General features: G+C 37.3%; 1 protein-coding gene across 2 annotated transcripts in view; it reads left to right on the top strand.

Moving 5' to 3' along the window:
• The window catches only part of BTBD8 (BTB domain containing 8), a 42446-nt gene extending 17547 nt beyond the window's left edge, over positions 1–24899 (top strand). The window contains exons 11-17 of one of the 2 annotated variants that reach the window (XM_054165051.1): positions 596–657; positions 1763–2399; positions 2748–2832; positions 3430–3569; positions 5148–7505; positions 21565–21733; positions 24545–24899. In XM_054165051.1, the coding sequence (XP_054021026.1) occupies positions 596–657; positions 1763–2399; positions 2748–2832; positions 3430–3569; positions 5148–7505; positions 21565–21733; positions 24545–24647 (3554 nt within the window). In that variant the 3' untranslated portion in view covers positions 24648–24899. Of the gene's footprint in view, positions 1–595; positions 658–1762; positions 2400–2747; positions 2833–3429; positions 3570–5147; positions 7506–8858; positions 11864–21564; positions 21734–24544 lie in introns of those variants that run through there. The other variant, XM_054165052.1, reaches the window with a different exon arrangement.
• The last annotated feature ends 90 nt before the right edge of the window (positions 24900–24989 follow it).

Genomic DNA, 24989 nt, shown 5'->3' with positions numbered 1-24989 from the left:
AAAAAAGGGCATCCACTGCCTGAAAATTCCACATGACAATCACACGGATAACTCTCATGACATTATGACACTAAGCTGCATGCTGTTTAAAGAGGCCCTATGATCTTACTGTGTACATTTGGATATTTTGGCTTTTCCATTTTTAGAATTAATGTAACCAATCTCTTCTTTTAACAGAATAAATAAATACCCTGTAAATTACAGTACATCACTTAGGACTCATTAGTCCTCTAAATATGATACTGTCTTTTCTTTCACTGGGGTACACTTTCAAAGGTCTCGGTGCACTGCAAGCTTAAAGTGAGCTAAACTTTGATAAACAAAAGTGTGTCTCACTATGGATGTGGGGAAACAGAAGAGTTAAGCAACTTGCTTATGGCCATGTGACCTCATTACAGACACCACACTTTTTGTTCTGAACATGAAACCATGAATTTCCACTTAACATTTGCCATGTCACCAAAAATAGCTTTCCTAGAATAATTGAAAGACCCAAAGAACTCCTTTCTGATTTCAGATGATGTTAATTGAGTAGGCTGGCTTATTTTCTGTCTCCCTTCTTCCCTGCTAAAGAAACTGCTTGTTCCTTTTGCAGCTGCATTTGACAAGGGTGATGACCGGAGACTTGGCAAAAAACCTATATTCTCTAGTTCTCAGGTAAACATGCTATCCAAGCTTGCAAAGAGAACTATTTTCATCTTCTGTTTTCAGTTCAGTCAGAAAATTTGTGGTATTATTTAAGATAACTTGCTCTTGAAAACTCTTTTTTATGTGAACTGTTATTTCTGCAGAATCAGTAATGCCCATTACTGGGAACGTGTTAGGACTCAGCCTATGCTCTGCTACACTTACAAACAGATAAGCTCAAATAAAAGACAGGAATTTGTGTTCAGAATCTCACATTCCCCTGTTGCTATGTAATGAAAGGGATCTGTCTCCCAGAGCAAATGGTTTGCTACTGAGCTAATGAATCTCTGCTATTACCACAAGCCATCACTGCACTGAGTCTGCTACACTCCCTGCCCTGAAAGAAAAAGAAAATAAAGATGTAGTGTCCTCAACAACCCTTCTTTGAGTCTTGCACTCAACGCTACTTTACTATTTGTTAGAAAAACAATATGGGATTTGATGGTCTCAGATACATTGCAATGACATTGGTATCACAAAAATTCCATTTCATGCATTTAATTCTCCATGTTTCAGTATCGATCTTTACCTGAGAGAGAATGAATATTGTCACTTATCTGATGGGTACACTGTTGGTAATGGTTAAAAACTGTTGATAAATCACATATATTATAAATTAATTTGGGGGTTTATGTTTGTAATAATTGGATCTTTATTGCTCTTTGGAAAACAGGCACATATAACTTCAAAAAAGTTGCCTTTTCTTTTTACTTCAGCAGACACTAATACCTAGAAACACATATTACAGAGTAATTTGTCCAAAGTAACAGTAACAACTCCGCTTAGGTATTTCTATGTCCTCTCTATAGAGCAGTGTTTCACCTGAGAATTACTGGCACTCTTGTTGGTTGTTGGTTTGGGGATTTTTAACTTTTATATCTTTGAAGGTCAGCAATATGAGCTAAAATAGATTATTTTTTTTTTTAATATGCTGAATCTTGTTGCTTTAGGTTTATGTACTAATTAAAAAGTAGCTGTGTTTCAGAAATGAAAGATTGTGAATAGTTCGGTGTTGCAATCTGTCTTCTGTTGTTTGGTTTTTGTTCTTGATGCCTCTTTTTTTTTTTTTTTCCAGCTAAACAAATCTATTACTGAATCTGCTGGCATAAAGAATACTTCCTGGAAAGAACACGGCAAGAAAGATTGCTGGGGAGGTTCTTCCACTAATCAGGATAAAATGAAATCTGATGGATTAGGAGCATCTGGACATACATCCAGCACCAACAGAAACACTGTTAATAAGGCTTCAAAACATGAGGATGTAAAAGGGAAAGATGGCAAAAAAATAGTCTCCAAGATTACTAAAGATTCAAAACCTGGGGAAAAAGCTGCTTCACCAAAGGCTAGAGCTGTTATAAAGACAAAAATAGAAAACAATGGAAATGCAAAGGCAGAAGGCATGCTTACCAAGCAAGATACAGAAAAGACATCATCTGCAAGTGGACAAAAAAATTCAGGAAGTGGTAAAGGACTAAAGAACCATGAAGGAAAAACTGCAGGTGCCAGACCTAAAGTGCTAACAGTAACTTCAAGTGTGCAGATCAAAACAAAGCCATTGAAAAAAACGACAGAGAAGGACTCTCCCTCCTTAGTGACTGTGGCAGGAACTTCCAGCAAGTCAGCAAACTCAAACATAGTTATCCAGACTGCCAGTGAACAAACAGAAGAACCCAAAGAGGATAAGTTAGTAGAGGAAGGGGCAAAACAGACTGGTAATTTGTTGTTGTTGTTATTTTTTAAGGCCCTTTCTGACTTGTTCCAGACTGGTCACACACTGAAAATTAGCCTAGGAAGCTTTAAAAAAAACTGCTATAGATTGATAAGAGTCAACTTCTTGCTCTGTAAATGAGTATTAATTTGAGATAAGAATATTACATTTCTTCTTTATTAACTGACTTTATTTAATGACCGACTGATAGCCATATAAAATGGTAAAAGTTTTACAAGTTCAGCATCTGTATTTTTTTTAAATAGCTGATCTTCATGCATTAGATTTTTTTTCAGTACTTATATGCAATGACTTTCCCCCTCTAATTAACTTTGAATTTACTTTACTGTAGTGAAAATGAAACCATCTGTGAAGACATCAAATGGAGTCACCATAAAAAAAAAGACTGAGCTTGAGGCTAATGTCACAACAAACAGGTATGGTACAAATCATTATGCTGCTCTACATACATATGCATGTATGTATGTTAGTGTATGTTAGTGAAAAAAAGTTTTAGATGAACCATTACATTTGCTGATAAGTCAGCATGTGCTTTGTAATTTTAAAATGGTTGTCCTTTGCATGTTATTAGCAGAATTGACTTAGTTCTTGGAGATATTGTTGTGAAGATAAAATTGATTTGGCTTTTATGTTGGATTGTTTCATGCTAATAATTTTTAAATTGTTATAGGTCATTCAGAATTCTGCATACTGGAACAATTAATGACTACACAAGGTGTTGTAAACTTACCATTTGTGGGATAGCTTAGGTTAAAGTAAACAGGAAGGAGACTGAATCACTGTGAAACTGTGGAATGGGTCATTATATATGTGTCTATAAAATATATACGCATATAGGTTTTACACATATATACAAACAAATATTTTTTAAGTAGTGTACCTTTTAGGTTGCATTTTCAATGTTTATATATGTAAGAATATTAAAACACATCTATTGCTTGTTTAAATGTAATTAAACGTTGCTAGATCTTGGAAATAACATGGAAATAACAGATATAATAATTTATTTGCAGTCTGACAAAAAAATCGTCTGGAAAAGGGTGTAATGAACAAAATGTACAAGCTGGTATAAAGAAAAAAGGGAATGTGAGTAGCAATTCTGCAGCACACCAAAAGACTCAAAACACACCTATCAATTCTCCCAAGACCCAAGGTAAAGTTTTGTACAGCAATTAAATTGTCTGCCATTATTATGAAAAGCTTTGCTGTATGGTTTTTTTGGGGTTTTTTTCAGTGCAAGAATTTGGCAGAATCTTCTAAACAATTCTGTTCTCCACATTTTGCTTTTGGTGGCAACCCTGAATTGCAAAATGCAAACGAATATGCGTCAATGTCAAAATATTTAAAAGATAATATTCACTGCCAATTGGTGTTTTCTTCTGCTTGCTTAATCTGCTTTTCAGACTCTTATTTGCTGATCCCTTGCTATTCTGCACTTGGAACCATGAGTGAGTTCAACAGAAATTCTGTAGGTCAAGCATTTTTAATATGCATCAAGTATCTGGACTGCATACTCTTCTATGAACTGTTAGTTTATGCCTTCTTTTTTTTTGGTGATTCCCCGCTGGCAGTAGCACTGCTGCTGTTGGCTTACCCCACAAACAAATACTTGATTTCAACAGCTATTCTTATCAAGGGTGGGAAATGGCATTGTAGACCAGAGAGAGAACCCAGGTTTATAAATATACAAAGTGTTAAGGATGGAGTTCTTACTGGAGAGGGGGAATTAATATATTAAGATAGTTTATTTTAAATGCATTGTGATATAGAAAACGTAGCTCCTGTCAATTTGTGGTCAGTAAAGCTCTTGCAGTATTTTCTAACTGAGCAGGGGCATTAATTCTGGTATTCTAATCGCATTATAACTAATGTAATTATTTTCTGCCTGTTTTCATTTCCTCTACAATGTAAATTGAATACAGTACTCATCACTTCCCATGCTAAGCTGCTGTGCAGTGTTTCTGTGCACTGATAGCTGCTCACTTCTGCTCCAGCAATGACTACTTCTGTTACAAGTGAACATAATTCCTGTATATATAGTCTATCAAGTTTTAAAGATGGCATGTAAATACAAGATAGTATTTTTGCTGGCTTTGTCTACTGCTTACAATCTCAATTCTTAACTCTTTAACAAACCTTAAATCCCTTAGTTACATAAAAAGTTAAGTAACTTGCTTCTCAACATAAACACTAATGTAAGAGTCTATACAAGAAGATTATGGACAGGATGGGAAGGATCTAGGAAAGGGCCACAAGAATGATCAGAGGACTTGCAGCCTTTCATGAAGGAAGGCTGAGAGAAATGCATTTGTTCGGCCTTGAGAAGGCTTAGGGGAATCTCATGACCACATATAAGTACATAAAGGGAGGCTATCATGAGGAGGGAGACTCCCTTTTTACAGAGTCACATGGAAAGCGCAAGGGTAATGGGGACAAGTTGCTGCTGGGGAGATTCAGACTGGATACCAGAATTTTTTTTCACCATTCAAACTATTAGACATTGGAATAAACTCCCAAGGGAGATGGTAGATTCCCCTACATTAGACAGTTTCAAGGCTCAGCTTGACAGGGTGCTGGGCCATATAATTTCAACTATATTCTTACCCTGAAAGGTTGGACTAGATGATCCTTGAGGTCCCTTCCAACCTGGTATTCTATGAATCTATAAATTTGGTGAATATGCTTTGACTAACATATACAATCTTCATAGTCTTTTTCTACTGTTTGTTAGGACCTCAGGGGGAGTCACCAAATTCACTGAAATCAGGAGTGTCTCCAAAACATAATGAAGAAAAAAATGTTGTGCAACATCTGGCTCAGACAACACTCCCAGAAAAACAACCTTCAGCCAAGAAGAAGAGTGTTAAGCAGTCACAAACACCTGCTGCAAAAGCCACTGCAAAAACAACATCTAAACCTTTGGCTCCATCAAAGCATGCTGAGATTATGAACAATAAAGACACAAAAGTGAAAGCAGTTGGGCAATCTGTATTAAAATCTCAGTCCTCTGCCCAAAAACATTCAAGGAGTGAATCCCGTGTTGTCCAGAAGAATGTGCACACCTCGGAGCACAGAGGTTCAGGTCAGAAACCTGAAAAAACCATGGCTGATGCTGTGGCAGGTCAGCTCAATGACAATAATGAATGCTATTCTGCAAAGCAAAGTGAATCTTCAAAACCTGTGATGGAAGGTAGCAGCGAAGAGAAAATGCAGGTGTCCTGTAAACCCAGTAAACAAAAATTACCAGATTCTTCTGAAAACGTGGAATACAAAATACAGTTGGAATCATCTTCTCCTCTAGTTACAGAAGAAACTGTTTCTAAATTGCCCATTTCCCTGCAAGATGAGACAGAAGCAAGACAAATCTGTGGAGATCAGACTGGAGCTAAACGCATTGAAGACACAGAAAAAGATGATGAAACAGCTGAGTTCAACTGTCATGCGCAGTCTTCCAGTAATGGATACGTAGACTTTTCCATGGAAACCAATCCAAAAGCTACTGCTTCCGGACAACTGGTAAAACACGCAACAGCAACAGAATTCTGTAGTGAACAAAGCAATAAATTAAATTCTGAAACAGCTGTTAACAATGGTGAAAATGCTTTACCAAGCTCTTCCAGTACAATAACCAGTGAAGAGGCTGAGACATCATCTCCTCAGATTCATAGGGAGGGGCTTCTTACAGCTGATGAGCTGTGTGATACATCAGTCTTCACTGAATATAAATCAGTTACTGCAGATTTAGATGATGCTTCAGAATGTTCAACAGAACAAATAACAGAAAAATGTTCACCTAGTTACACAGAGCCTATAGATCCTACAGACATGCCAGAAAACCATGAAAATGCAGAAATTCCCTTCATGGACCACTGGAGTACTGGTGCGCTCGATCCAAAAGAGAGTCCCGAATCAGATACTGGTAGTGCAACCACATCCTCTGATGATATAAAACCGAGATCAGAAGATTATGATGCTGGAGGCTCTCAGGATGATGAAGGATCTAATGAAAGAGGCATTTCTAAATGCAGCACTATGTTGTGCCACGATTTTCTTGGAAGAAGCAGCAGTGACACAAGTACACCTGAGGAATTAAAAATTTATGACAGCAGCCTACGAATAGAAGTGAAAATGAAAAAAGAAAGTTCTGATCTCTTCCGTGTTAATTCAACAAGCGATGATGAAATACCACGAAAAAGACCTGAAATTTGGTCCCATCCGGGAAGTACAAGGACCAATAGTAGGGAAAGCAAAAGTTCTACTTTTGGTAATACACAGTTTAGTCAGGAAGCAGACCAAGTTTCTTCTTCTGCTGATGAAACAGAAGATGACAGATCTGAAGCAGAGAATGTTGCAGAAAACATCCCTCCATCAAATGTTCCTCCGCAACAGTTCCAAGGAATTGATAATTTAGCTTTTGAAGATGCAACAGAAAATGATACTGCCAGTCAAGAGTTTTCTAAAACCAAAAGTTTCAAACGATCTGTTTTACTTTCAGTAGATGAATGCGAAGAACTGGGATCTGATGATAGGGTGGAAACTCATACTTCACGTCAGCATTCAATAGATTCTCTTACTCCTTCAGAAGTATTTGACAGTATTTCTCAAGAGAACCACAGAAAGACATTTTATTCAAGGTGCACAGTGGAAAGTGAAGATGGATTCCTGGATTGCAAGCAGCATAAGGACAGAGATAATAGATCGGATAAAAGTGGAAGTTCTGTCCTACATCTTCATGGCACTGAAATCCCAGGGAAGGAGAATCAAGGTGCTTCAATGACTAAACAGCATAGCTCAGAGCAAGTAGATTCAGCAGCCAGTCCATGTCCGGGAGAGAACCAAAAAGTAAATATGAAGAATGAGGTGGCTAGCGAATTTCACCAGTGCAATAAGTACTTAGACAATGATGCAAAATCCCAAGAAAGACCAAGCCATTTGGATCTTCATCAGAGAGAAACTAATTCTGATGTGCAAAAGAGCAGCTCTGCAAAACCTGTAGAAGCCAGTAAGAATCAGATACTGACTCAGGAAGGTCAAGAGAGAGACAGTCAACCAGCATCTACTGAATGCGCTAATACTGATTTACTTCCAGGTAATGTACAGAAATAGAAACATTCAGTCATTCAAAAACAAATTAATAGGGAAAGTGTGGCAATTTTCTGGGATTGAATCCTGAACTGAAGTAATTTTGGCTGAAACAATACTAAGTTTAAATATTTTAAAGTATTTTACTTAGGTAGAGATTGCTTGTCTGTTTGAAATGCCCGTCAGTACCCTGCTGTTCAATGAGAAACTTGACTACAAGAAAAGAGATTTTATGAAATGCTAAAAGAAAGATTGGATGCAGCTGTCTGTATTTCAGTTATTTTTAATCCAATCTAACATTGACAGCATCAGCATTTGATGGAATTTTAATATCTGTTTTGTCTGCTTAACAACCTATAGTATGTCTGAATGGGATGTGCAATAAATATAGTAATAACCTTAACTAAAGCGCACTTAACTGTTTACCTAAACAGCTATATGAATTATTGTTGTAATTTATTTATTTATATAATATACACAAATTGGGACCTTTCTCCCACTGAATATAACTGAATATTCGCCATACACATCAGTGGGAGCAGGTTTGAATTCTGATTTAGAGCTTATGAGATGTTTAAAATTCTAAATTTTACCAGTAAAAGCCTATTTCCTAAAATAGAAATATTATACTTAGAACTGATGCTTATATACAAAAAGGTTCTTACTTGTTTCATGTAGCTAGATGAGTACTTGTCTGGTTTTGTGTTTTGTCTTCTTTATACCAATAACTCAGTCTGTTTATCCCATCAAAAATATACAATAGTGTTGATTACAACTATTGTGTATTCAAGAGTAATGAAATGCTGATGATGATATCTGTTTGCCAGATCACAGAACAAGAAGACATTAAGATTTGTACTATTTTTCTTTTTAAGTTCGCTTGCCCTTGCCTGCAGCTGCCCTTGCATGTGCAGTGTAGAAATAAGCCTGTGGATAAACAATTTTGTTTTTAATTCTCTCCTAAGCTGACATAGCTTAAGTCACCATTCAGTAATCGTTCTCTATTAATTCCCTCCATGCACCTCCCGCTCTAAATTTTAATTCCTGTAGTAAATGAAAAATTTCATGTGCATTAAGTGTATATTTACATTGTCATTTTCTGTATCAGAAACCTAATTATGGAGGTTATTGTTAATTACCAGTGGTGATTGCTACTTTAACTTAATTTATAAATTATACTTTGGTTTTTATATAGGAAATAAATGCCTCAAATTTTGTCAATTTTGTATAACACTCCATTACCCCTTTTTTTAACCTGGTTGGATTGTCTGTCCTGAATGAGTTAAGTTTTGCTCTACACAGCCCTGAGGGGAGGATCATGTGCAATTTTTACATTGTACAGTATTGTGAATTATTTCAGGAGACATAGATGATTATGACTCAATGGCACAAACCTGCATGTATGAGCATCGGCCTTCAAAAACCCTTTCTCCAATATATGAAATGGATGTTGGAGAAGCAATTGAGCAGAGGATGGATTCAGAAACAGCAGTTCTAGATGTGGATTTTGAAGATCAGCAGTTTGCAGAACAGGACTGGACACTTCTCAGGCAATTATTATCTGAGCAGGACTCAAATATAGGTTTCAAAAACTCTGTTCCTGAAGACCTTAACTTAGCACAATGTCTTATCAATCAGACACTGTTTCTGGCACGAGATGGTTCAAATCCTCAGGGTACATCACAAGTTGACACATTCAGTAGGTGGACTGAACTAATATCTCCACTTGACGATTCTTCAGCAAGTATTACAGTGGCAAGCTTTTCATCTGAAGATTGTTCGTCCCCTCAAGGGGAATGGACAATTCTTGAACTTGAAACCCATCATTAAGGTGATAAATTGTTTCCAACTGAACTCCAACCTGTTCCCCAAATCTATTTTTGATGATTTATTTTTTTTTCCCCCGTACGATAATGAAACACTGCGTCAGTCGAGAACGAGCAATTCTTGATACTGAGGCAATCTTTCTGATACAATGAGGTAACTATGTTAATTTATAATCTAGAGTTAATCACAGGTACAGTAATTTTTTCAAGACTTAAATGTATGTCTTTTCTAAAAATGAAATTTGAGCATGTGTTTTCTAGAATTGTTAGAAAAATTAGATTACATAAGAGGAAAAAAAAAATCTTGGTTCCCACCCTTCCATCTTCCTTTCTGACATTTGCTATTCATATCAAGCAAGAATTTAGAGATGATGGCACAGTTAGTCGAGCTAACCCCATCCCCTTCCCTCCCCCCGCACTTATGGTGACTTCATTTTCCAACAATAAAGATTCAGAGTGGTCATGTCAAAAGGTGACGTGTGCCAGCACTGCTTGAAAATGATGGAAACATATTCAAGGAAAATGTTTCAACGTGAATCTGCCTTGGGCTTTATTAATATGAGGAGTTTGCTTCATCTGTTTCTTTCAGATTTGATTTCTGTATTTTTGGTTTGTTCTGTTTAGAAGTTTCCAATAAATTTTTTACATTGTCTTTCCTTTAAAGAGAAGACTTCATGAGGGTCGGTGCTATAGGAAGAGCACTGTTTCTTTCTTGGAAATGCACATATTTAAACATGTTTAATAGCATAGTGCATGGAATTCAGAGGAGTTGGTAGAATGCTGCTCCTGTTCTAAAAAAACAGCAGATCTGGAATCTCCAAATGTGTATCTCAAGTCTGAAGTTGTGGTCAGTGTTACATCAGAAGTTTAACATTGATTAGAACTACTTCAGCCTTCAGTTTATTACACTTGCACCCTTCTGACTCTGAGGCATTGAAAGATGTTCAGAAATTTGGGGTTGTTTATTCTCGTGGATACTGCATTTGTTAGAGAGAGGGATAACATCATTTTTGCATCTTCATTAATACCTCTAGTGTAGCTTTCATATTGAGACTAAATGAGAGCATAACCATTATTCTGACGAAGAACGAAATGGAATATATTTCTCAGTACTGCTCATTCTGCTGGTTTGGGGTATTAATACTGGTGTGGATAGGACTGTTTGTTTTCTTCTCTGATTTAACAGGGGAAAAATTAATTTCTTAATTCTTACCAAGTCTGAACTCCTTCTGAAATATACAGTGTTTTTTCCCTGCAAAGGTTAGGCCTTATAAGGTATCTGCATTGTGGAAAGAGCAGGGCTTGTATTTCACACAGCTTAAAATCTGAACAGGAAGCATTCTACCTCCTCTTGATCATTAACAGAAGTGCCTTCAGAATTGGGTACCCTATGGCAGTAAAAGGCTACTAACATCTTTTTATTAAAGTTATTTAAGATAAGTGCACAACTTAACGTGACTGTAACCACTGATAATATAGTCAGTTTTGCAAGCTTTTACACAGTTCCAGCAGTGCTTTAGCCATATTTTGAACATCCTTCTGAATTGAAAAAGTAACACTGGGGAGTGGCATATGAAGTTCCATGTATGTTACAGGAAATACAATGATGTATAGAAGTTTTTTAATTGGGGGGGGGGGGGGATTATTATTATTATTTCTTTTCCAGTTCTACGAAAATTAAATTAACTTCTCTCTTCAAGTCCCTGATGATGTTGTGGCAATTACTTTAACAGTTTTGCAGTAGAGCAGTGATTAGAATTCTGTGTATTGTTCAGTTGGTACATATGCAGCCATAGAATTCAGCTTCCCACAGCCAAATAGACGCTGTAGAAGCAGCAGGAACAGAAAGTGGTATTGTTTTAAATTTGCGTTACCAGAGTGCCTGTGAGACTTAATCAGACCAGCATCCCACTGGCTAGACACTGTGCAAACACAGAACAAAAACAAAGACTCCCCACAGGGTGGTTATAATCCAAGTTATGACAAAAGACAAAAAGAACATGGATGGAAAAGTAAAATGAGAGTGTCAATATTTGTCTAGCTGATTAGCAATGGTTTCAGCACACCATCAGTTTAAATATTGCCATTTTTTTCTTCTGTATGCAATATGAGAAGGGGAGAATGCAGAGTGAGATTTGAAGGCTTGTTAATGAGGGAGCTTGTAAGAATCTATATTCCTGGCCAGCTCTGAGTGCCATCTAAACTCTGTTCCTTGACCTTGCTTAGTAGTCTTTTCTCACTCAGTCAGGTGTTCAAGCTTTAAGCAGGTGTAGGTGGCCAACTGTTTAACAGTATCAGTCACCTGAGTTCTCTGGAGTCCTGCTCATGCCTCCTGATAGTGATTTTTACCACTGTACTGATCTCTTCTCTAAAATGAGAAAATGGACAAAAGTTTGTTTCAAAACATTACAGAGAACCAAAGCTGGTGTTATGGGCTCCAACTGAATAGTGATTAAAGGGTCCTGAGTGACCTCTAAAGCAAAGACAAGGTATGTACATCTGATGAAAGAGTGAGGGGGCATCAGGGAAGAAACTAACAAACAGATAGCATAATCAAAATTAAAGAATTGACCTTTGCAGCAATATTTTGAATTAATATCAACAGTGAAATTGCATTGTCAGAGCCTGAGGTGATGCTGACAGCTCATGAGAGATTAAGTGAATGAACAAAGAAGTCTGTATCCTACAGCTGGTAACAAGAAATTCAGTGAAATGTAAGTGAAATTTAGAGAATTCAGAAATCAGATTTTAAGATGACTCTGGTTTTGCCTAGCTTAAATGACATTATGAAAGTGGAAAGGAGGAAGGATGTTTTATGTGTATGGGTGTATTAAATTTAAAATAGGCTAGACCTCTGGAAGGTGATGTCAATAGCCAAAATTACTTTTTTGTTTGAAAAATTAGTGTCTAGACTGGACTGCAGAAGCAGCTCTGTGAGTCTTTCACATGTAGATGCTAGCTGAAATATTGTTTGTGGAATAAATCCCTGACAGAGATATCCTGGAGGGAAAAGGAAAGGAAAGATGGAGTATTGGGCCTCCAGGTGTTGGAGAGCCAAACACTTGGAACAGTATGGGAAACTGAGGAAAGATCTTCCAAATGGCCTACGCAAAATACAATTGGGGAAGCAAAGGAAATAAAAAAGACAGTGATAGGAGTGAAATGAGGATAACAGGATCTAATGGCTTCATTGAAGATGGCCCACAAGATGAGTATAAAACAGCAGTTTTGAGGCCATTTAAGAACATTATTAAGGACTGTGATCAAAATTAAATACTGGCTTCCTCAAAATGAAAGGAAGGCAGATGCCAGTTTGGTAGAGTGTGATAGAACTACAGGAAAGAAACTGAGGTTAACCATTAAAAGAGAGGCAAGAGTTGGAAAAGCACATCGGTTAATAATATGTTTGTGTTTTTAAAGATATGAGATTATACCGTATTTATAGAGTGTATCGGGGGGAAAAAATTAGGAGACTGAGACAAAGGGAAGAGGGCGGATAAATGTGCTTGAAATGAGATCAGCAGGCAGCCTGGACTGCTACTAGGAATGATCAGATAAGAGCATAAGATAAGACCAACATCTGCTTTTGTGGTAGGGGTAGTGGAAAGGACAGTCCATATATTCTTCTTTTCTTTCTATTAGAAAAACATGCTGTAGAATCCTAGAACTACAGAAAAATCATAGAACTACAGAAAAATGCAAGATGGAAGGGATCTCAAAGGGTCTTTAGTCCAACCATACACTAAAAGCAGGGGTAACTTAGAGATTAAATTGCTATGGCCTTATCAAGGTCCATAGCATGTGAAATGGTAATAAAATCAGCAGGCACAAACATGGTGCTCACAGGAAATATTTATGTGAGGTATAAGTATTCTCATTATAATAAAATTACTTTTGTTGTTGTTGGAAAATATTAGTAATAAAGTATAAGAACTACAGCTTGCTTCCAATATTTTTAAGTTCTGAAAGATATGTGACTGAGCTGTAGACATTTAATAGTTGTAGTCCACACTTTCTGATATTTTTAAATTATTTCAAAATCACATAGACCTTTTGAGTTTGCAAATTTTGTTATTATTTTGGAAGAACTAGTGGGCAAGAGAATTTCTCATGCTGCTCACAAAGACTGTCCATAGGATCTGTTCCCCTAACATTGCCTCTTGGTTTCTTTCAAGGAAATTAACAATAAAAAATGCACCTGTTACAGATACAGATTGTAGGAGACTAGTTTAAAACTTTGCATAGACGTTACTGTCATCAGGAAAATAATTAGGAGCATGCTTATTCTACTTTGCTTCAGAAATTCTAAACCTTTGCATGAAGTAATTAAGAACTGCTATTATGTTGTTCATCAGCTGCTCAGAACTGAGACATTTAAGAAGTCATTATTTTGCTTTCATGAATGTCAAAGCAGAAAATTTGGTTGACCTCAGCTGAAGCAGGTTCAGGGCATGCCTATATTAAATGCATGTACTAAAACTGCTATTTTTCCAATATATCTAGTTCATAGTTTTCTAGTTTTACTCTACTGTTAACATTGTACGATTGTAGATGTGACAAATTGCAGCTAGAAAGACTTCAATTTAGGAGTCATAATTGTATGCATTCCGTTAATGTTTCATGACTGGAGTGATTTAACATTTGTACATTGATAGATTACATTCTTGCCAGGACTACACAGGAACGTAGGGCAAAAGACAGAATGAAAAGTAGCAGCTTTGTTACAACGGATGATTCCATGGAAATGGGCTTTTGGATTTTAAATCCAGTACAGTTAGAAGCTTTCATCTCTTTCACAAAATCCGTACTGGTTTTTAGCTCTATCCCTTGAACACAATCTATATGTGCTGATTTTGAAAAACAAGGTTTAAATCTATTCTTGGCCAATTTAATACCTAACTATTGACAAACTACTACATGTGTTTAAGGAAACCAAACCTTGAACAGGGAGAAGTGATTTATATAAAAAGTGGATATCATTGGTGGGAGGGATACCAAGTTTGATTAGGTTTGGGTTGTTGTTTGGGGGTTGGTTTTTTTTACCTCTGGTAACTAATAAGAACCTATACAGCACATGGGTGCAGGCACACCTGTTTATTTTTCGCATTCTGCCTTCCTTTTCTACTTAGCTTTACAGTCTCCACTGTCTAGTCAATTAGGCCACAGTTCTGCACACCTGGGAGCAAATTGACTTAGAACATTTGCAGTTTGGCTTTCAGGTTAACATTCACTTTTTAGAAAGGGTAATGAAAATGGAACTGGCAGTGGGGCCAGGCACTGTGTATATGTGTGCTTTTGTGTAGTGCTCAGTGGGGTTCTAATCCTGATGAACCTTCTGGACACAAAGTATGAATTAATAATGGAATTCCATTAAGTTGCTTCCCTGGTCTCCTTAATTTATTGCTGAAGTTCCCAGGTCAGAAGACTGTTCCAATAGAGAAATCAAAGTCATAAAACCCCAAACTTTTTACACTAAGTGCAAAAAAAGATCTTTCACTATTGCACAGTAAAATACTGATCAGATCTTCAATATCTGAATAGTTGAAAGGGAGTTGACTACAACTCCATAACCAGTTATATTTAACAAGGACACTGATGATCAAAAGAGTTTTTGTGTGTTAACAGAAAATTACTCTTAACTGGATTAGAGTGAGTGGATATTCTGAGGAACCTGACAAGAGACTCAAGTGTACAAATATGGGGACTTGAGCTCAGTTACCCAGATAGTCCATTAGGTTTTGTACTTACGCACATGTGTAGAATTGACTCTGACTTTTTCTCAGCTCCCACTGAAATTAGTGTGAGTGGTATCAGAGCCGCATTTATAAAAGACTAGAAACACATAAAAATTTTGGCATATGTAAATTATTTTTTAACTCTATTGGCCAGTTTTGAGACTCATCTCTCCAGGTTACTACTTAAATCTACAGCATCCTTATTCAAGCAATCCTTATTTAGTCATTTGTGTGACTCTTACACTTGTGTTTAGTGGAATTGGTTTCATTTTTCACTTCTTTTTATAATCCACTTTTGAGTCATCTGCCTCTCTATAGAATTACATCAGTGTGCTTAAGATCAGTATAAATAGGACAAGCCATATGTACATGCCAAATTCAGTATAGGTAGTATAAAAACTTATTGTTACCTTCATAGAATCTGGTGATGCTTATGTCCTTCCATATTTTTTCGTGATAGAAAATGAAACATCAGTCTCTTTTTTTTCTTCTTTTTTTTTTTTGTGGATTGTCATGGTCACAAGGATTAATCCTATCTATCCAGAATGGGACACATTTGGAGAACAGTTTGAGTGACTACCGGTACTCCATGGATTTATCATCCTAGAATATTTTAGCCACTGAGTCTTTGGGTGGTGAAGGTGTTAAGCTCTCAAACTGAATTCTTGCATGTTTTCCACCTGCTTGCTTTTCAAACCTGGATAATTAGCTGGGGGCTGATGAACCATATTTCTAAATGAATCCCTGTGAACACAGTCTTCTGTTTCCAGAATCTCTGTACAATTGCATAGTCCCACAAGCTTTCTTCCTCATGCTCCATACTGAAGATTCTTAGTTGACTTCTGTATGACAGAAAATAATAAACCCTCTCTGTAACAAATGTTGAGTCATTGTACTTCATTGAACATGTGGGCTGCTACTATCAATTCTTATTTGTGTTCTCTGAATTGCAAAAAACCCAAACATGTTTCTTTCCTCTTCTGTTTAGTAGACTTTCACTCCTTTTTCTCCTCTGAAAGGAAAAACATACTTTTCTGATCACGTCATCAGAGAACAAGACAGGTAGGTGATGCGTGTGAAGATGTGGCTGCATCTTGAATACTATGTTCAGTTTTGGGCCCCTCTGCAAAAAAGACACTGAGGTGCTGGAGCATGTCTGGAGAAGGGCAACAAAGTTGGTGAAGGGTCTATAGAACAAGTCTTACAATGAGTGGCTGAGGGAACTGGAGTTGTTTAGTCTGGAGGAGACTGAGGGGAGACCTCATTGCTCTCTACAGCTACCTATAAGGAGGTTGTAGTGAGGTGGGAGTGTCAGTCTCTTCTCCCTAGCATCAGGTGATATAATAAGAGGAAATGGCCTCTAATTGCACCAGGGGAGGTTTAGATTGGATACTGGGGAAAAAATTATTTACTGAAGGAGTGGTTGGGCATTGGAACAGCCTGTCCAATGAGGTGGTGGAGTAGCAAAATAGGAAATCAGATGTGAATCCACTTCTTGTCTGAAACAAAAAGAAGGGCTATTTTTAAATCACTAAGATGTCTAATTCCTTCTAAGCAAGCCAAACAATTTGCTATTAAAATGTATCAACTTTAATATATAAAGTCACTTCATTCTATTTTTAAATGCTAAAAAGGGTTTAAAATGGAAAAGCTTTTACTATGCTTTCCCATTTTCCCTAGATAAGCATAAGTGTGGATTCACATACTGGGTGAAGAGCAGAGATGGATGTCTGGTTCTTTTTCAGTACATTCAATAACTGCACTCTAGCTTTTCTTTGCCCTGTAAAAGAAGTACTGTTTCCTCTTCCATGATGAAAAAAAAAAAGCTCAAATGATCTCAGTACTTCTCTTTAGCTGAAAATGATGCTGTTTAGTGTTTTCACATTTTTGAACTGTTGCTTCTATATTTGGAGTATCATAGAAAATAATTCAGAATATTCTTCTCTAGAAACAGCTGCAGTATTAGCTGTCCATTAGAAATATGCCCTCAAGATTGTTTTCTATGCACAAGTAGACTACCATTGCTGTTTAGAACACCCACTTGTTCTGCTTGATGTCCTGGCACATTTTTGTCTTTCCAGTCCTTTTTATCATCTAAAAATGTCTCACAATCTACACTTGTATGGTGACGACTTCTCAGGCCAGCACCCGATTTTCTGGAAGGCTTTTATGGGATACTTAGCAGGGTTTTCAGCAGTAGAAGCCAGTGCCGCTGCTTTGCAAGGCAATGCAGAGCAGCAGATAAGGGTCAAGTGGAGGAAAGGTAACTAGCTTCCCTACTTCCTCACACAGGCCTCAGATTCTTTCTTAGCAGCGAGTTATGTGCACTTCATTTGGTGGTTGCTAGTTTGCCATGTCTTAATTCCTCATCTCTGTGGGGCATGGCTTCAGGTTTCAGCTGCCACTTATCCCAGATAAGGAGGAACTGCAGTTGCCCTGATGGCTGCAGGAAGGGAACAGACCCCCTCAGAGGCCTAGCCACTGGCCCTGCTGAGGACAGGCCTGCCCCATGCCTTGCGGTGCCACTTGATGCTGGAGGCCTCTGCGCCCACCTGTGAGGCTGAGACACTGAGGCAGGACGGCAGTCAGGGCTACCCAGAAGGCGGGAAGCGTGGAGTAGTTGGTCCTTGCCCACCACCAGATCCCTCACTGCCCCGTGAGGCCACAGGGCCTTCATTTCATTGTATTATCAGGTTTTTAAGAGGGCCAGTTAAAGCCTACACTGGGAACCAGCTGGCATAAGGGTTTTGTGGAATCCAGCTCTCCCAGCACTCTGGACTGCCTCACACTCTTGCCTGGGAGCTTCAGTGTCCCCAGCTGACCCTTACCCTAAGAGAGGCTTGCCCAGCTGGGCAGCCAGGCACGGTTTTAGAAGAGCAAAATGCAAACCTACATGAAAAGAGCCAGGGCTCTGGCCTATGGCATGGTGGGCTGCCCCAGGCTGGGAAGGAGGCCCAGGGCTGCTTTCCCAGAAGTTATCTTAGTGTAAAAGGTTCACAGTGACAAACATGCCATTTGAATATAGGACAAACATTCCTTACTTAAGTGCTTTTAGGAATGTTTTTCTGCACTTATTTATTCATTATGCTGCTCTCCCTGTTATGCCTTCCTCTTTAGAGGAAGCCCTCTCAGATTCAGGTTCTTAAAACCATTTAGCTGTCTAATTGCCATCTTAAAGTAGTTCAGTGGTAGTGGGCAGAAAGGGGTAGTGCTCAGTTCCCTTTACTCAAACCTTTAAGGGACCCATGTGCCTTAAACGTTTCACCTCTTTAATTGGCAGGTAATATCTGTCATCTTTTCCCAAGCTTTTCAGAAAGTGGTACCTGAGATTTCACTGCAAACTCTCGAAAAAAATGTCAGAAAGTGGTGGGCAGGAACAGTCAAGATGGATAACAACAGTTATTATGAGCACCACTCTGCAGGTACAATACCACTTGTCAAGAGCAGTATCGGGCTCACTAAGAAACACTGAAATAAACATTTCCTGTATTTTATACATGGAAATATTTTATCCAATGTCAATGAATTTAATGTTTTTTTTAGGATAAAAAAAAGTGATACTAGTCTGAAGTTGCTTCTGCTATAGTACCGGTTCTTTTGTGTGTATTTTTTCCTCCTAGCTGCTCTTGTATCTATTTAGTATTCTTGCCACTTGCTATTTTGAGTTACACAGATTTAGACTTGTTCTCCTGACTCATCATTTTTGCACTGAAATGCTGCTGCTTTCAATTAGCTCTATAAATATTTCCATCTGAAATGTTTCTGATTTACTGAATTCCTCCCTAAACACTTTATTTTCTACTATACTGTACCAAGAGCAGGGTAGATGATTACTCTGGCATTGTGAAATTCAGTTTTAAATAGTGAGTCTTACAGATATAGATTTATATCTGTTGATATCATAAGCCTAGACTCTACTCCCCAGTAAACTGAAAGGGTATGTCAAGGAGCTGGTAATTAGTTTCTGCAGCTGAGGCCAATTTCATGCCAGAAGGATAATGAGAATTTAGAGACAAGAGGGCTCTGATTCACAAGTGAGGATATCTTATGCTAGTTTAGCTGACAAGGTTATCACCCTCTCTCTTCTGCATAAATGGGTGAATGGTGTTGAAGTAATTTCTGAATCATCTCAATTTAAAGCATGTTCTTACTTGCTTGCTTGTCTTGGAATGACAGCCTGTAAGCTGTTCCAGTTTGGGAACTAAATCCATACTATGGTGAGAGCTATTGGAGAGCAGTGACACCAGTCTAAATCACTCATTAATAAGCACCCCAGCTGTAGTCAAAATGGACTCCTGGTGAGCAAATGTATGGAAATAGTTGAATTCAATTCTAAGATGGCTTTTCTCTTACAAAGATAGTGCTTTGTATCAGTTTTGATCATGAGCTTTCTCTTTTCCCTGTACAGCTATCCTTTTCTTTAGCTGTTATTTGTATTTGTGCATTAAATAATTCACTGTCAGCAAAGGCTTTGAAGAAGCAGTGAGTGTTTCCAAAATGGTAGTTAAACCTCAGCAGCAGCTGTCAGTGAGTGTTCCCTTTTCAGACCAATTGAAAGCATAACATTTCTGGTTACTGCCTCCTTCAGGGTTCACTTGCTATACTGGCTTTATTTTGTACTCTTCCACTAAATCATGACAATTCCTTATATAGGCAGGTTGGCTACACTTTAAATTAATAGGTTAAAGAACATGTTATTAGCTACAAAGGATTCAGTGATACAATCTTCAAAATGTGTCAAGCGACTTCAATAGAACATACTACAGAAATGCATTTTGCAGGCTGAAAAATACATCCAAACGCACTCCATTCTCTAGATGATTATGTTGCATAGTGCAATGTTCTAGTTTTCCTGAGTGGATGGCATTCTGTCAAAAAGCTTTAAAGAAAATCATGTCCCATACAGATTTTCTGAACCATCATCCAGATGAAATGCTGACATCTGTGAAAATAATACCATCTAATTAACCAGAGCCATAGAAACACACTGCTGTATGTTCCTCACTTCTGTAAATCCCCCTTTAGCACATCTTACAAAAATAGACTGCAAAATGTTTGAGCTTCTTTATGTATTATGCAAGAGTTTCCTGAGGCAAACTGAATGTATGCATACAAAATTGTCATTTGGTGTTTGAGAACTTCCAACCCAAATATTTTACCATTTCATTAACTAAAAAAAATTTAGTTAACATTTTACTACCTTTTTATTGCAAATTTAAAAAAAAAAAAATTAAACACTCTTTTTTATATATATAATAGTTCAGACAATCCTTTAAGAATAATTTTATCTAACTTGTTGGCTGAAAACATATTTTTAGAATAACTTTTTAACATTTATTCAGAATCATGAAATTTCTACAGTTCTACAAAGGCAACAACACCGAGTGCGATATTCAGATTCAGTGGAAATTGGATCCGTGATTTTTTCTCTTTCTGGTACAGTACTTTGAAGTTTATACTTTGAAACTCATAATCTCTAATGAGGTACAGTATCAGGCCCTGTTGTAGGCGACACTGAATAAAAGCTGCCTTGTTGGCTGGCAATAGCTAAAGAAGCTGCGCTGTGATTGCATGTAAATCAGAGGATGAAGCAGAGAACTCTGGGGATTAAACATTTTCATTAGTTTTTACCTTTTTTGGACATATTGTAGAACAGCTACATTAGATTTGGTGATCATCAGCTGAACTGTTCAGTAAATTCTTGTTATAACTCAGCAAGCAGGTTGAGTGCCACTGACATGTAAGGCAGCCATCATTTAGTATTCATGGCTGTAAACCTAAGACTGAACCAAGACCCTTAGCTTCCATGTTCCAAGTTGAGTTTGCAGACCTGGTGCTAGCAGAGGAGTTAGGGAAAGGATTCTTTGAGCAGGTTTGATTAGGAAATGGCTGCAACTGCAAATATGAAACACCTATCCTTTCTTTTTAAAGCAGAGAATTTTTTAGACAGGTTGTTCTCTGTTGTTTTCCTGAACTGTAAGGACTAACACAGTAAGTGTTGGCCTAGTCTTTTTGTATCCCTCTTAAACTTCAGCCTGCTTAATTTTCCCTTCCAGAATAACTTGAGTCAACAGGTTTCTAATTTCATTTTCCATGGCAGACAGTTTAGGTAACATTTAAGATGTTACAGGTGTGTTTATCTCATTTAGAAAGAGGACTTGCTGAGCAATTCAGTCTTTGCATTTGCCCTAAATTCATTCTGTTATAGCAGCTGCTTGTTCCTGAAGCATGTGCATTCAAATATCTGTAACTTCAAGTGGATTTAACAGTTGGAATTTTCTTTTGATGTTATGGTCGAAAATAACCTCCAAGTTATTTGTAGTTTCATTTTCAAATTACTAGTCATCACTGGCCAAATCTCATGATTGCATTTTACTGTGAGGATGTGTAAATCCATTCATGTGTTTTGTTCCACCACCTTTTAAACTAATGGTTAAATGGTTTGTGATGAAAACTTAGCATATTACTACTATGATGTGTACATTTACATCAATTTCTTTGACAGGTGTTGCATTTATGCTGTCAGACACTCAAGAATTGCTTATGGCAGGGGAAGAACAGTACTCCAAAAGAATTCAGAAGTTCATAAACATTCATCGAAACAGTTTTTTGGTGTTGTCAGCTGCTCTTCATGGACCAGAAGAATGGAATATCATGTTCAGGATTCAGAGAAGGTATGATTTCAATGTTGAAATGAATGTTTTGTTGCAGTTCTAGATTCAGGAATATTATTTTAGGAAGTAGATTCGAGAATATGAATTTTATTTTTCTAATGCACTGGAGAATTAAATGAAAATAATACTAAGTCAATCAATCTGATACATCATAGGCAACAGAAGAGGATGTTCCTCCAAACACACCAGATAACATCTCTTTCAGTCACTTTAGGGCTCTGTAATGTAATCCTTTTCTGCCTGGAAAAACAGACAATTTTCTGAGCTGTGTCAGCATCTTTCCCTGGTCATTTTCACAACAGAACAGGCAACTCTCCACCAGAAAAGGCTTTGCCAGCTTTAAAAAATCTGTTTACTTGTAACAGCGTCTATTCTACACAGCTACAACAATGGCAATAATCAGTGTTATTTTACAACAAAAGTATAAAACTGGCCCTTAAAACTGCTTTGTTTAAAACTTTATCTGTGATTTCTAATGATGCCTGAAAACTTGCATGTTTCAGTATGTACCTGTTGACAACAGTTAACAGCTTGCGCTCCATATTTGTAGTCAAAGCTATTTTCTGGTAGCTACAGTAGTGTTCTGACGGCAATTGATTTTCACTATTGACAACCAAGTGACTATTCTAATGGAGTCTTTAATCTTTACTTCCTTGAAACTAGCATCAATTCCCTTAAATCCTGGGCACACTGCCAAATGTTGATGAACAGTACAGCGTCTAGGATGAAATGTAGGAGATCTATTACCCATTTGTGAAAATTCCATAAATTTTCATGTGAGGCCTTAAAAGCTCTGCCACTATTCAGCAAGAACATGTTATTCAGCTGGTGGCAGTGCTAATTCTCAATCTACTTTGTGGTTATGCACAATGGATTTTGTGCATGTGCTGGTCCCTCTTAACAAATGTGATGTTTTGAAACTGTATTCCATTTAGAAAGTCTGTAATTTTATTAAAATAATAGAATAAAAATAATTGTTTTGTCATTGCAGGCTATCATGGCCAATTGATGTTGAGATGACACAATTGTATTTTAGATGCATGTGCATTTTTACTACCTGGAGTTCTGCTACTGTATGTAGATCACTGGCTGAGTTTTTGCATCAGTGGGGTTGAAACTTGTGCCATATTATCTCAAACTACAAGTCACATATTTGGTTGGTTAAACAACCAAGTCCCCTATTTCTTTCTGCATATCTATGATTTTGTGGAACCAGGGGAACGATTTTTAAACTATTTTTAACAAGGACATTATGGGATTGCTGTTCAACAACAGAAGCATTTTATACAGGGTTATGTATATCATGGGGGGAAGTGGGAGAAAAGCAATCTTCATTATCACAGCTCAGATGAGCATTCCACTAATATCCCCAGTAAATCTGCATGTTTAACACCTTGGAGCAAAGAGCAGCTATGTGTTCTAACAGCCACTCTTCTGCCCCTTGATCAAATTAATAAAATACAAACTAAATTTAGACCTGTGGTAACTGAAGTAAAACTGCTGACAGAAATGGATTTTCACAGCTATAGGTAAGTACAAGTAACTGTTTCTTTGGTGCACTTCGTTCGTTCATGCTACGCTTTAACCCACTGCTGGGATTAGCAAAGTTGCATCTGTTTATTTCCCTGATACCTAAATATAAATCAACCACACTTCTGCATTCGATTTCAGCAAAATTCAACAGTGACCTGAGTACCTAATCATAGGAAAGGCCACTGCCTTTAACATTTATTTCTGATAATTAAAAGAAAGGGCAGCCAAGTTCAGATCAGGTATCTACACAGCATGGGTCTTAATGTGACCAAGTTCAAGTCATCAAGCAGACTGAGGGGAAGAACAGGTGGTAGTCACAGAGGGAGGTCACTAGGGAGTATGTAGTTGAGCAGCTGGGCACTTCATTTGGATTAAATTTTTGATTATTTAAAATTCCTCATTCTTTGTTGTTAAGTCCCTGTAGTGTTTTAACTCGACAACAGACAACAGCAGCAATGTTAACTTTGTTGTCATTATTACAACCTGTTTAAGACACAAGTCTTAAGGAGAAGCTCTGTGCTTGTCAAAGCTTTGATCTCACTCTCTTCCTTTACTCTACTGAAAGACAACTGGTGCCAGTATCTTAAATCTTCAGATTCAGTTCTCAAGAATCAATTCACATGAATAACATTAGTTATAGAAAAATAATAAATTTTATATACATTTGAATGAATTTTGTAATAACACCTTACCGATTGCTACACTACAAATATTTAGTTCAAATTCTAAGCCTTTTTAGCACAGTGTTTTTAGATACTTTCCTGTATTCTTCCCAAGCCATAAACAAAAATGCAACATATAAAACCAAAACCCCCAACAACCAAACAAGTCAAAATAGAACACAAAAGCCAAACAAAATAACAAAACACAAACAAAACCCCACCAACAAACAAAAAAGCCACCAAAAAACCCAAACAAGCAAAAAACCCAACTAAACACACCAAAACTTTTTTTTTTACTGGCACTGAAAAGAGTCTTCAGCCATACAGTAGGAGAGGGTTTAGTTCTCTCTGAATGTACACATGCTTAACAAAGCATTGACTGATTGTCAAAAAACCCTGGAAAAAGAAATGAGCCCTTCCAAGTCCCACCTAGACAAGTGGTGCAGTGGCTATACAATCAGCATCAACTCTCCAGTTGCCTTTAAAGATGAAAGCAGTCTTCTGTGTACTTGCGGTGAGGGTACAGTAAGAAGTTATGGGAATGCTTCTTGACTTTTATAGCATAACAAATTGAACATGTGTTCTTAAAGTAACCTTAATTTATTTTGACTTGCAGATTCTTTGGCAGTAATTTACGCATAATACCAGTTCATAATACTGCTGAAACTGTTAAGTTAATGCTAACTATAGCTAAGGTAAGTCTCATTGCAAACACATAAAAATATTTGTTCAGAACTTTACTAGGCAGGAAAAACCAAGAAATATAAAATTTATTTTTCCTTACTGGAACTTTTTGGGTCGTATTAACCACAAGCCCTGTAATACATTGAGGTAGGACTGTTAAGCTGATGGCTCAGCTGAGTCTTTAAATTATTGTTAAAGATAACTCTAAGAGCTCTTAGTAGCACTTATAAAAGCAGGTATTTAAGAGCTAATTCAGCTCTTATTTACCATTGTTAAGTTAGGATGTCTTCAATTATCATTTACTATCAGGTAGTGATAGGACTACGGGGAATGGAAAAAAAATAGACATGGGTAGATTGAGATTGGATGTTAGGAAG

This window comes from Dryobates pubescens, chromosome 11 (genome assembly GCF_014839835.1).
Source record: "Dryobates pubescens isolate bDryPub1 chromosome 11, bDryPub1.pri, whole genome shotgun sequence".
In the NCBI taxonomy this organism is placed as follows: Eukaryota; Metazoa; Chordata; class Aves; order Piciformes; family Picidae; genus Dryobates; species Dryobates pubescens.
The sequence above is the reverse complement of the archived record's forward strand: the minus strand, read 5'-3'. Positions and strand labels throughout refer to the sequence as shown.